Raw genomic sequence first — 13,824 nt, forward strand, 5'->3', positions numbered from 1 at the left:
AGTTGTAGGAGCTAGTGAAGGGAAGAATCCTCCTCTGTCTGTGTAATGGGGGCTCAAACAGCTGACCTACTCTTTAGTTAAGAATCTTTCTAACCTATATATTTTTCCTAATCTCTCTCCTTTCTCACTCACTTACATTCAATGTCACTTTATTTCTAAACAATTATTATTATATTTATTTATTGCCTTTGGACATTGTCTGCATTATAACCCTAACTACCAGATAATGTAAATAATGCATATTAAACTGTTTCTTTGTTTCTTTCTTTCGAAAAAGTATTGATCATGGGGTCTTTAATATTTTCATATTATAGTTTTAGCCTTTTACCTTTTGATTTATATATAATGCTGCAAGTATGACCTTTCACAATCTACAATTTGGACAAAGTCTGCAATGAAACAAACAGTATCCTGCTTTGTCAATATGATCTGTGAACTGCCAGCCTATCTGTTAATTCAGGAACATTCTCTGTAGGACTTTTTGTTGAAATGATTGCTACATATTTAATTATTCAGCATCACTTTATAATGCCACAGCCACTTTTTCACATATTTTGAAATTTTAAAGAAGTATTTATACTGGTATGAGGGATGTAATGACCAAAAAAATTGTACTTGATGCACTCAAGTACAGGTTAACTGAAGATAACTGAAGCCTTTTGAAATCCATAAATAAATGGTTTGACTTTTGTGCATTACATAGACCCACACATGTATGTAAACATGACCCTCACACACACTTGTATAGACACACACACACTCACAGGACACTGACCTTATACACCGAGTAAGATTTCGAGCAGATCTGCTGTGTGTCACTCCTCCAGAGACCAATGACCAGCATGAATCTCACCCTGTGGCTGCTGCTCTTCTTTCTCTGTGCTGTCATTATCCCTGCACAGGTGTGTATGAACAATATATATTGATCATTATATAGAATCATTACCTTACAATAAGATTACTGAATTTTTAGCACAAGACGTACATTATTCTGAAAATTCTGAATGGAAGAATTGTGATAATATATTATGTTTAGTTTGACTGAATATATAGTAATAGCTTTTGTAATTATTCATATTGTCTAATGACTGAATATTAGACTTGAATCACAATGATCTGTTCTTAATGAATTAATGTATTTTCTGAGCAAGTTTCTCACCTCTCAATTAGCTGCGCAAAGACAAACACGATAAGCAAGCTGAACGTGCTAAACATGAGCACCGTGGCAAACATGGGAGGCCTGGTAAACATCATGGAAAGAGAGGCAAAGAAAGATTGGAGAGTAAGTGTTCGAATTTTGGGTTGAAATATAATACATATGCATCTTTTAAACGTCTTTGCAAATGTTCTATTTGCAACAAAAATATCAGGCCTGAAGGCTGAGTTTGGCAGCTCAGATGACTCTGATGATGACGATGATGCAAACGATTGGCTATTTGAGCTTCAAAGTCTCACAGGTAGGATTAATTCACAACTTATTTATAATGTTAAAAAAGATTTCAATTTCAAATAAATGCTGTTCTTTTGAGTTTTCCTCAAAGAACCAAGAAGAAATCGTCACAGTTTCCACAAAAAAATATAAAACACACACACACACACATACACACATATATATATTACGGAGCCCCGCACATGACATGCAGGAAAAAATATATGTGTGCACAATTTACTAATTCGTCCCCTCAATGTACTAAAACGTGTACACGATTAATATTGTGTTCCCTCGATTTACTATTGCGTTCACTCGATTTATAAATTGTGCATACGATTTACTAATTCGTTCCTTCAATTTGCTAAATCGTGAGCACGATTTAGCAAATCGAGCGAATTCAATAGTAAATTGAGGTAACGCAATAGTAATTGTGTGCACATTTTAGTAAATTGAGGGAACGAATTAGTAAATCGTGCGCATAATTTATTTATTTTTTTCTTGCATGTAGTGTTAATTTCGTCAGACGAGACGAAATATGTTCGTCAACAACCTTTTTTTTCATGACTAAGACGAGACGATGACAAGACTGCACCACTGTCCAAAAACGCTGACTAAGACTAAATTAACATGCATTATTGTTGACGAAAAAAGACGAGACGAAAATGTTTTGCATAAAATAAAAACTAAGATAAAATCTCTCTTCATTTTCGTCTACAATCGTCTCTGCTTTTTCATCAACTGACGCCTTTAAAAATTCAGAACGAGTTTGCGGCTTCGTGCTGTTGCTCAAGTAACAGGTCTCATACTCCTGTTGCTGCCAGCCTGTGGCTGCAACACGAAACTGCTGAACACACAACACATGAAGCGAACAAGAGTGACGAGTGCCGACGACATGCTATGTCGAAGGAAGAGGCTCGATATTTGTGTGTTTTAGTTAGCAGCGGTCTGTTATCAAGAAATAAAAAAGTGTGTGCGTAAAAAGAATTTGTCCACACGCCGCTCAAAAAATACAAAATAAAAAAAAATTCCTGAGCGCAAATCCACCGTCTAGGCAGGCTTTTTGTGTTAAATTATATTTCCTGTTGCTGCACAGGCTCTTTTATTGTATATGACAGCTTATGTCCCGATGACTGGTCTTTGCATTACGATTAAAAGCAGTATCAATAAAGTAAAAAATTGTGGTCAGGTTAATCATTTGTGAATGTGTCTCCTAAATCAGAATTTGAAAACCAGACACATTTAACATTTGCATCCAACAAAAATCATTCAACAAGTGTATTTTGTCAGGTAATTATGACATTTAACCAATGTTTGAGATATGTGAAACACTTTTTTTACTGAAATGTTTATCAGTAATAATGTGTTATTTTAAAAAAACACTAAAAACTTTTGACTAAAACTAGACTAAAATTAAAAGCCTTTTAGTCGACTAAGATACCTTGAGTTTTCTTTTGACTAAAACTAGACTAAAATGAAGAGACTTTTAGTCAACTAAAACTTGACTGACAAAAAAAGATATGTGAATGACTAAATATGACTAAAACTAACAAGGACATTTGGCACAAGACTAAGACTAAATTAAAAATAGGTGACGAAATTAACACTACTTGCATGTCATGTGCGGGGCTCCGTAATATATATATATATATATATATATATATATATATATATATATATATATATACACTGTATATATATGTATATATTATGCAGCAACTGTTTTCATCATTAATAAAAATAAAAAAACTTTTAAGTACCAAATCAGCATATTAGAATGATTTCTGAAAGATCATGTGACACTGAAGACTGGAGTAATGATGCTGAAAATATACTGTTGCCATTACTGGATTAAATCACATTTTAAAATAGAAAACATTTATTTTAAATTGAATATATAACAATATTCCTGTTTTTACTGTATTTTCCAAAACCAACCCCAAACTTTGAAATGATAGTATACATGTGAATAAATACAGCTCAATACACAAACCAAAATACATTGTTATAAACATTGCATCAGACTGAATTCAACTAAACTAAAAGCCAATAAACGTTTCCCCCTTTGGTTATTCAGGGAAATGCAGTCCAAATCCTTGCCTGAATGGAGGGGTGTGTGATGAAAAGAGAAATCATTTCAAATGCAAATGCCCCAATCAGTTTGTAGGTAGAAGGTGCCAGAGAGGTATGAGCTCACTTCACACTGTATCATATTTATATACATCATTGAAGTAATTTTGAAAGGCATTATGTTTGTTTTAAGGGAAAAAGGTTTGTAAAAGGGGTACCTGTGGGGCAGGACTTTGTCTTCTGACTTCATCTCCTCCCTACTATAAGTGCAAGTGTATTCCACCCTTTGCACCACCAAACTGCAAAACACGTAGGACGTACAGCACTGAACTCATTCTGCATCAAGCCACTGTCTCTTAACAAACAGACGCTAACATTTCAGATTTGGTTCTACAATGCTCAGACAAAAAATAAGTTTGTTTAGGCCTACTTGTTGATTCATGATTAATGCCTTTTTGTCTAGTTTCTCCATGTGATCCAAACCCTTGTCAGAATAATGGCAAATGTGTTGATGAAGACGATGATTTTGAATGCATTTGTCCAGATGGTTTCAGTGGGCAATATTGTCAAGTCGGTGAGTATATAATTACAGAAATGCTGGATTTCTCACCTTGGATTAATATCTGTGTATAAATGTTTTTTGTGCTTTATACATAAATAATGACTAGAAAATGTTAAATGCAATCTGTTACTGGGGAATACATATATATATATATATATATATATATATATATATATATATATATATATATATATATATATATATATAATGTTTTTATTAGTTTATTGATTAATTAGGGGTTTTTTTCAGTTAACATTATGCACATTCCTATAAATCTTTTGTAAATGGGTTAATGACAAAAAAATAACTATTTAAAAAAACAAACTGCATGTTAAGCGTTTTAGAAAAGGTTTTTTTATTTATTTTTTTTTTTTTTATGTTTATTTAAAAAATGACAAAAGTTGATCAGTGACTTAAAAGATGCCCAGCACTGTAGGCCTATCTATTGAGTTAAAACAATGAAATATGTTTGTCAGTAATGTAATTTTACACAATTTTTATTGTGAACATTTTCAATGTCAAAATGCTCACATTTTTCAAGAAAAAGTTGTTTCATGAACTTTTTTTATATATATATATCATACATTTTTACCCATGAATAACATGATTTTCATTGGGTCATACCATTTGAGCCATGAATCTTAACTTTATTTTTACACAATTTCATGAGGTTTTCAGAGGTTCTTTTCTGTAATTCAGTTTCTTTTTTATGATTTTCTTGTGACATGAGAACAACATGAACATACAATCATAGTGTACTGTGACTTTATCCTCAGACCCTGATGACTGCTATAAGGGCGATGGACAGTCATACGGAGGGAAGGTGTCCGAGACAGAAGAAGGGGATGAGTGTCTCGACTGGAACTCTGAGTTTCTTCTGGATAAAGGATCTTTTCCTGCAGCTGCATTTGAATCTAGTGGAGGCCTGGGACCACATAACTTCTGCAGGTAAAAAACACGTTTGGACAAAAAGCCAGAGACTATATATTTAATTATTGACTTAGAAGTAGTGCATTCTTTGTTTTACATTTTTCAAAATCCTAAAACTTTGTTAATTTACAGATTTAATTTTGTCTCAGACTTTTGGACTCCATCATATGTGCAAACATGCAAAAAAAAAACACTTACACACCTGAGCTTGAGCAGCAATGGACTCATAATCATAGTAACCCCCAACTCAACTGAAAATCCTACACCTTCCTGTATTACAGAAACCCTGATGGAGATAAGAAGCCATGGTGCTTTATAAAGAAGAACAGAAGACTTCGATGGGATTACTGTGATGTTAGAAAATGTCCCACACCTGGTAAGATTGATGATAAAGACACAGTGTGGTTTATAATATGATACTTTAAAGTCAAGAGCTCTAACTCAACAATAGATGACCCAGCAGATGTATTTAATTGCATGAACTAACATTGCTAAACCTGCATTAAATTTCAGTTTTGCCACAAATTCAGACTGTTATTCACATGCTGCAATTATTCTTCAGCAACCACTACCAGAAAAATGGTGTCCACCACAGCTGAAGCTCAACCCACCACAATTGCATTCACAGACAGTATTCCACCAAAAGTAACTACTCTTCAACCAACCATACCATCTACAACAGGTAAGACTTGTCTTGCAAAATTGATGTCAATTGATGATTGCATTAGTATATGATCCAGTTGTGTTCCATTGAAAGTTTAAACCAAAAGCTGTAAAGTTTTTAACAACAGTCACTGATATTAATGGTCATTCTAAATGTAATAGTTTGTTCTTTTGAATTTAATTTGCTGAGAGACGGTCCAAGAGTACTTATACAGTCCAGTAGCACTAGGACTTTTCACTGTTTGTATCACTCCAGTTGTCTATGTAAGAGTGAATGTAAGAAGAGTTTTCACTTACCCTTTCTGCAGGTAGGTGGTGACGAACAGCGTTGGGGAAAGTTACTTTTTAAAATAATGCATTAAAATATTGAATTACTCAAAGTGAAGTATTGCATTAATTTTATACTCTTAAATGTTCTACGTTAATTTTGCATTACTTTTTCTCATGTTTTTTACAGAAAAAAGTTATATTTTTGGCAAATGTACCAAAAAGTAAAATTAATAATCCTCAGGCTGAAGGAAATGTAAACTCATGTCTGTACTGTGGAGGGCGCAGCTCAAAATTTGCATAAAGAATAAGATGTGGGAGAAGTTCAGCACTCTTCAGCAATATTTTATTTTATTTATTTATTTGCTTATTGGTATGGTTGAATTGGATAATCGCAGGTCAGCATCAAAGACTTCAAAGTTTTAAAAAATGGGATTTAATAGATAAAGGATACTTTTGTTAACATTTATTTATTTAACATTACTAAACCTGCATTAAATTTCAGTTTTGCCACAAATTCAGATTGTAATTCACATGCTGCAATTATTCTTCAGCAACCACTACCAGAGAAATGGTGTCCACCACAGCTGAAGCTCAACCCACCACAATTGCATTCACAGACAGTATTCCACCAAAAGTAACTACTCTTCAACCAACCATACCATCTACAACAGGTAAGACTTGTCTGGCAGAATTGATGACGATTGATGATTGCATTAGTTTATATTTGAACAAAATTTAAAACTCTAGTAATTATACACTTGATGACTTTGTAATTAGTTTCAGAGAAAACTGAACATTATGACTGTGGATCACACACTATTAGACCTGAACACTAGAAGTCTGTATCCATAATCACAGCCTGTATCCATAATACTATTCTATATATTTGAAATTGGTTAACTCCAACTGCCCAAAAACCAGCAGACCGTCTTCCAGTCCTCCAGACTGCAAATCAGGACAAAAGTCATGTAGTGTATTCCAGCCTTAATTGCCAATATTATGTCTAAAATTTAAGTTATTTAATATTAACTTCTTGTTTATTAAACACCAGATGGTAGCATAACCCCAGAGAGCACCAGTTCAGCCCAAATAGCCACTACTCCTGTCCCACCAACCCCATTACCTACGAACGATGCTTCAACAAAGAGCTTTCTTACCTGTGGAAAACCTAATCTGAAAAAACAACTTAACCGGGTTTATGGGGGTCTTAAAGCTATTCCTGGAGCCCATCCATGGCAAGTATCCGTACAGGTTAAGCCTAAAGGATCCACCCAACAGTACAGACACATCTGTGGAGGCACCCTTATCAAGCCTTGTTGGGTGCTGACTGCTGCCCATTGTATGTAAGTAAGGCCTTTAGTATACAGTATTAAAGAACATAATGGACACAGAATAATAAAGACACAAGACATGGATTATGGTGTTAAACAAAGATTTGGGGTAGTATAGCCTAATGGTTAGATATGGAATGGTATCTCTGGTAAGATTTGAATCTTACGTGCAGTTATAATTATTATTATATGCTAATTTCAATCAAGGCAATATGTTTGCTGTCTGGTTTGATTTTCGGATGGTATGTGTGTTTTCTCTAAATCACAGAGTAGGTGAGGATTGTGTAAACTCATCACAACATTTCTTTTTCAATCCATGATCACTGTTAACTGGTTCGGTTTATATTTCACCACATTTAATTAAATTAATCTGAAATTTTGATTTTAAATTTACGGAGCCCTGCACGTGACATGCAAGAAAAAGTAAATAAATTGTGCGCACAATTGAGTGAACGAAATAGTAAATCGAGGGAATGCAATAGTAATCGTGTGCATGTTTTAGTACATTGAGGGAACAAATTAGTAAATCATGCACACGATTTAGCTTAATATGTTTTCCTGCATGTCATGTGCGGGGCTCTGTACAAATTTGACTTCTTATCTGCATTATTTTAATCATCTTCCATGATTCTTTACTTTTAATAATCTGGGGAAAAAAGTATCCTAACAATATTTCACATTAAAACCAAAATTAACCATAGCTTGGTTTTATTTTCTTTTTATGTGTGTACAGTGATCAAATTAATGACTACAGAGTTATATTGGGGGGACTAAATCTGATACAAAAGGAGCAAACAGATCAGACTGTACTGGTGGAGGACACCATCATCCATGAGAAGTTCAAGGAAACTGCTGACGTCGTCTACAATGATATTGGTGAGCAATATAGACATATTTGCACAAACAGATTCTAATTATATTCACTGTTATAGATTGTTGTAATGTGTTCATGTGTGTGTTTTCTTTTTTACATTTATTTTTGTTTGGAATCAGATTTCTAGTGTTGTCTTTAAGTAATCTCATCAGGCTTTTATTTTGAGGTGCATCTTTCTTTTCATAGCCGTGGAAAATACTGACCCCATCACCTTATAGTATTGTGCACTATTTTGAACGTTAGCCATTTTTAGTAGAAATTATGTAGAGTACACTGCAATTATGTAGTGTAGAACTGATCAGAGAATACCTATTTTTTATTTTTTCTTGTGGTGCAGCTCTATTAAAACTGAAAGCTACTAATGGAGAATGTGCAAAGGAAACTCAGTTTGTGAAGGCCGCCTGCTTGCCCAATGAACCTTTTGCAGATGGAACAGAATGCAGCATTTCTGGATGGGGAGCCACAGAGACGTGTATGTATCCATATGACTATTTCTGAATTTGTGTTGAAGGTTCATCTATGAAAGGACTGAATCTGTTCTCTTTTCTTTCCTGTCCGTAGCAGAGTATGGCTCTATGCATTTGCTTGATGCACAGGTTTTGCTGATTTCTCAGGAGGTTTGTTCAAGCAGTAAAGTATATCCTTCTCTGCTGGATGATGGCATGTTTTGCGCTGGTTATCTCAAGGGAGGAGTGGACTCCTGTCAGGTGTGTCATAATTTTAACTGTATAATGTTGTTTACTAACATTAAAAGCCGATGGTTCTGCTGTAAAAAATTATGATATTAACATTCAACTCTCTTTCTGAAAGGGTGACTCTGGTGGGCCTTTAACCTGTATGAGAAATCAAACACACTATATCTATGGTATAGTGAGCTGGGGAGACAGCTGTGGGGAGAAGAACAAGCCTGGTGTCTATACCAGAGTCCTTAAATATTTGGATTGGATCAATAAAAAAATTGGTGGGACACAGTAGCATGTCCATGAAAGATTAGCCACAGCCAGTGTTTTCTGTTGTGTAGTCTGATCTACCGGTAATGCTTTGTACATATTAGCATTGTAGAGTTTCTGAAAGACTTCTGAAATAAATGTGTCTCCGTTTCCACGTACAATTAAGCATTACAACTGTTTACAACATTGGTAATAATAAAACAATTTCTTTAGCTTCAACACATCATATCAGAATGATTTCTGAAGGACCATGTGAATACTGAAGTCTGGTGTAATGATGCTGAAATTTTAAATTTGCCATCACTGGAATAAAATACATTTTAAAATGTATTAAAATAGAAAATGTTTAAATTTTAATAATATTTCACAATATTACTGTTTTACTGTAGTTTTGTCAAATAAACGTAGCCTTGGTGAGCATAAGAGTGTTCTTTCAAAATCATTAAAAGTTATTGATGAGCCCAATGCTTTGAAAGATAATGTACATATGTCATGCATATGTATTTGCATATATATTATACCACCATGTTGAAGTGCTGATTCTTCTAACTGTTGATAAATGAAATCATATTTGTTGAAGGTTTGCAGTGCAGTTGTATCAACTGTTGCACTACAAAAATTAAATACTGTTCATAACTTTTTATTTTTTTTCATCTGGAAATACAAACTAACAAATCTAATCTACACAAAGTCAGAGTGAAATCAAACAACCCTGTGCTAGGGAGGCCTACTTTATCTTCTAAATGGTACAATATGCATTTAAGTATTAGTTTCAAAGATGATTAAGATTGACAGATTTTTATAGGCTTTGAGTTTGTCCCCTGAAGATCGTGACCTGGACAAAGAGCCAGGTGTAGAGAGTCTGTAAATGTCCCAGCACAGAATGAGTACAGCGGTGTCATGGTATCCACCCCAAAAAATGTCACCAGACCTCCAGGGAAGCTGCAGAAGATTCCTATCCGATGGAAGCAGGTGGAAATGGGCAACGGATGAGCAGTACCTCCATGCCAGGCATTGTAGTCTCCGTCAAAATACTCCAGACACCAAGATTCAGCATGCCGGCCCAACCAGCAGTCCTCCTTTTGGCCTTTTCTTGAGATGGATGGATAGGTGAGACCCAGTTCCCAATAGATCTTTCCACTCACACCTATCTCCCAGTAATGGAGACCAGAATCCCAGCGCTGGATGCTCAAGACGTTAAGGGTGGTGTCAAAACGTCCGTCATGCTCAGGGACATCTTGCCATACATCTGTGAAAGTGGCACAGTCCCCTTCAGATGAAACAATCAGCTTGGGATGGGCAGTGGAAGGGTCCAGGACCGCTTCTGAGGAATCTGCAAAATGAATATAGGTTCAAAACTAGACTAACTGTTTACACAGAATTCGTTTTTACATTCCACTGTGTTACTTTTTCTATTGTTTTTGTGCATGACAAGGCATGTCTCACTACCTTGCATTATTTCCCTCATTTCACAGCCTATGGGTTGCATTTTTTCAAAGCAAAAAATAAAAGGGATTCTGTGTGAATATCCCCTCATGGTTTATTGAAAGAATAGGGAACTCTACTGTAATTTGTTTGTCAGTGATCTGAAAAAGTAACATTCATTTGCTGCAAATTGTTCATGCAAAAGATCAACAATTTATTACTGTGCTATTGACAGTTACTCACAGCTCTTCAGCAGCCTCTTAGCAATTGGGATCTGTGAGCGGATAAACAGTAGTAAATTGTTGGTGAGGCCCAGTAGCTGATCTGACTTGGCCTCATCAAGTTTTATGAGACCTGGATCTGTCACTGTTAACAATTCCAGCACCCTGCCAACAGAAAGTATGTCAGCTCACAGAAAACACCTGCCCTCTATATAAAAGGCTGATGGTTATATTATTCTTATTATTCTTCATCAGTCATTTTCATTATTCTTCATCAGTCTTCAGTGTCACATGATCATTCTAATATGCTGATTTAATGCTAAAGAAACATTATCATTATTATTAATTTTGAAAAGAGTATTTTTGTGGAAACCTTGATAAATGTTTTAAAATCAGGATTCTTTTGGATGAACAGAACATTTAAAAATAGCTGTTATTTGAAATCTAAATATTTTGTTATACGTCTTTACTGGAACTTTTGCTTTTGGAAGTTTTAATTTCTTTAAAAAATTTACTTTGATCAATACAGTGTATGTAGATAAAGATATTGTTCAGTTAGAAAAAATAAAATAAGTGTAAGATATATGATTTAAAGGACCCAAAATTAACTTTTTTTCAGATATAGTATACAGATTTTTAAGAAACTGGAATATTAACTGGAATCTATATTTTTGTGCATGAAAACTCAATGAGCCCATCCAGCTATAGGATGAAAACAGTCTTTAATTTAAGAATGTTTGTTCCAGTAAGCTAAACGGTGTTCATAAAAGCACAAGAAAATCTAAACATGAACTGGATGCTGGCGAACATGATCTCTACAACAATAATGCCTTTGCAGATGAGTCATTCAGATTTCATTGTTTCTAAAGCTAGCATGCCTGACATGGTGACAAAACAATCTCTCTTAAGTGCGGTTCTAAATATACATACCTGTCCTCATACATTGTGACCTATGAACGAGAGACACAGAAATGCATAGTGAGAATGTATTATGTTGCAGGGATTGTAAGTTTCATCATGTATTGTTGGTCATTTCATTTATTGATCTGTTTATGGTATTTTTATGTAATGACAGCCCATACCGTCCATGGTAGATTAAGGTACAACATATATAAACAAAAAGAGTCCATGACAATACCGCTGTCTTACCAATTGTTCTTCTTATAAAAGGCTCACCCTGTCACCAAGCTGTATTTCACTGTCCATCATCCCTTCATTCAGCTGAACCTCAATGTCTCTGAGGAGGACACCGTTTGTCTCAATGAGATTGTCCAGCGCTCGAACCGCAGCCGTCTCCTCCATCTCCAGGAAGCACAGAGAGATCCTACAGTCCTCCTCCAGAACTCTCCGCATCTCTTCATACTTCTTCATTATCCTTTCTCTCATCGCAGAGGACTTTGACTGAGGAAGATGAGGAAATGGTCAGACTCAATTGGGTAATTCATTAAAATACAGATTATTTGAATTTCTTTTTCTTAAGTCAATTTTTATTGCTTTTGAAAGAAGTCTCTTATGCTCTCTAAGGATGCATTTATTTAATACAAATACAATAGAAATTTGTGAAAGTTTTATATTTTAATATATTTTAATTTGTACTTTATTCCTGTAATGTCAAATCAGTTTTACTCCAGTCTTCAGTGTCACATGATCCTTCAGAAATAATATACTGATTTCGTTCTTAGTGTTTGTTGCTTAATATTTTTGTAAAAACCACGGTACATTTTTCCTGATTCTTTATTGAATGAACAACATTTATTTAAAACAGAATTTGGAACAATACAAAAAAAAAAAAAACATCATAAATATCTTTACAGTCACTTTTGATCAATAATGGACACTTGTTGAATAAAATAATTAATGTACTTCTAAATAAATGAATGAATAAATAAATAAATAAAGTACAAATTCTTACTGACCCCAAACTTTTCAACACTGGTGTGAATACAGACTTTAAAAAGGCCATATACTTACTGTACATAACTAACTTAAAATAAAACTTATAAATAATATACTTTTAAAAAGGTGGTTTAAGATTTACATTGGAAACGTTTTAATTCAGAAATTGCAAGCAAATTTAACAAATAATTTCAGAGAAATTACAATAAGTATTAAAGTAGAAAGATTTATATAAGATTTGTAATATAGTTTGTATAGTTGTAAGATTTGTAATATAGAAAGATTTGTAATATAGTTTTGTCTTGTAAAACATACTAAATAATAAAATTTCTGTAGTATATTTAAAGAAACATAGCTTGATTTTACATGCTAGACTCACTTTGATTTCATTTTGCTTGCCATTCAGTTTCTTCAGTCTGCATCTGATCACTTCCCTTTGTCTCATGAGCTGATCCTGGTTATTTTTTTGCATGTCTCATTGAAAAAAAAAAAAAAAACCCTGCATGAGAATTCAGGCAAACTTTGACATTTGTAGGATTTAAATAGAGAGAACAAAATTTACCTGACACTGAGCTTCTAGCCACCTTGCTAGACTGAGTTGTTAGACTTAGAGACAGTCCTTATGTTGCTTTCACAAATCCTTAGGGGGTAATTTGCAACTATGTAGATGTTCCAGCAGGCGAGATTTTAAGGAGCTCATGCCTCACTAATAGTGAAAGCAGATCACATGGGTGGGTCACAGTGGCACGATCCTGCCAGAGATAAATGGCATTCACCTTGACTTGTCGCTGTGATGCATCTGTCGCTGCTGTGACAGGACACTCACATACCACTTCCTCTCCAGGCCATTTTTAGAGGTGGTATTTAAAGAAGTGGATAGTGAGACATTGTCCCATGCGGATTCATAACAATCAGACTCTGTAATACAGCCTGTGTATAGTTTCTACAATGTGGCTATTAATGTAACTCACAGTGAAACAAAGTAAAAATGCATTCTGGGAAATGCAGGAATGAGAAGGTCAGTTACAGCCTTCATGAAGTAGCATGAAGGACGGCCTACGATTCAAAGTAGTGACGTGAAGAGAACAGAACGAGTGAACAGAAGAATAAAAACGTAAAATTGAACACATAGTAAAAATCTTTAACTTTCACCTCCAGCTCACAGATGTTTCCACCAGATGGCAGCAGAGCATGCACAAGACA

The 13,824-nt window shown here is 34.6% G+C and overlaps 2 protein-coding genes across 2 annotated transcripts; one reads left to right on the top strand and one right to left on the bottom strand.

Annotated features, from left to right (window-relative positions):
* Positions 1 to 842: 842 nt before the first annotated feature.
* LOC132110328 (hyaluronan-binding protein 2-like) lies at positions 843 to 9,544 on the top strand. The gene is made up of 15 exons (XM_059516880.1): positions 843 to 902; positions 1,171 to 1,282; positions 1,371 to 1,457; positions 3,507 to 3,614; positions 3,693 to 3,809; positions 3,963 to 4,073; positions 4,838 to 5,009; positions 5,273 to 5,367; positions 5,554 to 5,673; positions 6,476 to 6,595; positions 6,976 to 7,267; positions 7,989 to 8,131; positions 8,467 to 8,601; positions 8,691 to 8,836; positions 8,940 to 9,544. The coding sequence occupies exons 1-15, from the start codon at positions 843 to 845 to the stop codon at positions 9,102 to 9,104; spliced, it is 1,983 nt and encodes a 660-aa protein (XP_059372863.1). The 3' UTR covers positions 9,105 to 9,544.
* Positions 9,545 to 9,597: 53 nt separating this feature from the next.
* Positions 9,598 to 13,403, bottom strand: LOC132110776 (E3 ubiquitin-protein ligase TRIM39-like). The gene is made up of 5 exons (XM_059517716.1): positions 13,001 to 13,403; positions 11,902 to 12,126; positions 11,656 to 11,675; positions 10,748 to 10,890; positions 9,598 to 10,412 (listed from the first exon to the last, which is right to left on the bottom strand). The coding sequence occupies exons 1-5, from the start codon at positions 13,091 to 13,093 to the stop codon at positions 9,862 to 9,864; spliced, it is 1,032 nt and encodes a 343-aa protein (XP_059373699.1). The 5' UTR covers positions 13,094 to 13,403; the 3' UTR covers positions 9,598 to 9,861.
* Positions 13,404 to 13,824: the final 421 nt, after the last annotated feature.

Source organism: Carassius carassius, chromosome 30 (genome assembly GCF_963082965.1).
Source record: "Carassius carassius chromosome 30, fCarCar2.1, whole genome shotgun sequence".
Lineage (NCBI taxonomy): Eukaryota > Metazoa > Chordata > Actinopteri > Cypriniformes > Cyprinidae > Carassius > Carassius carassius.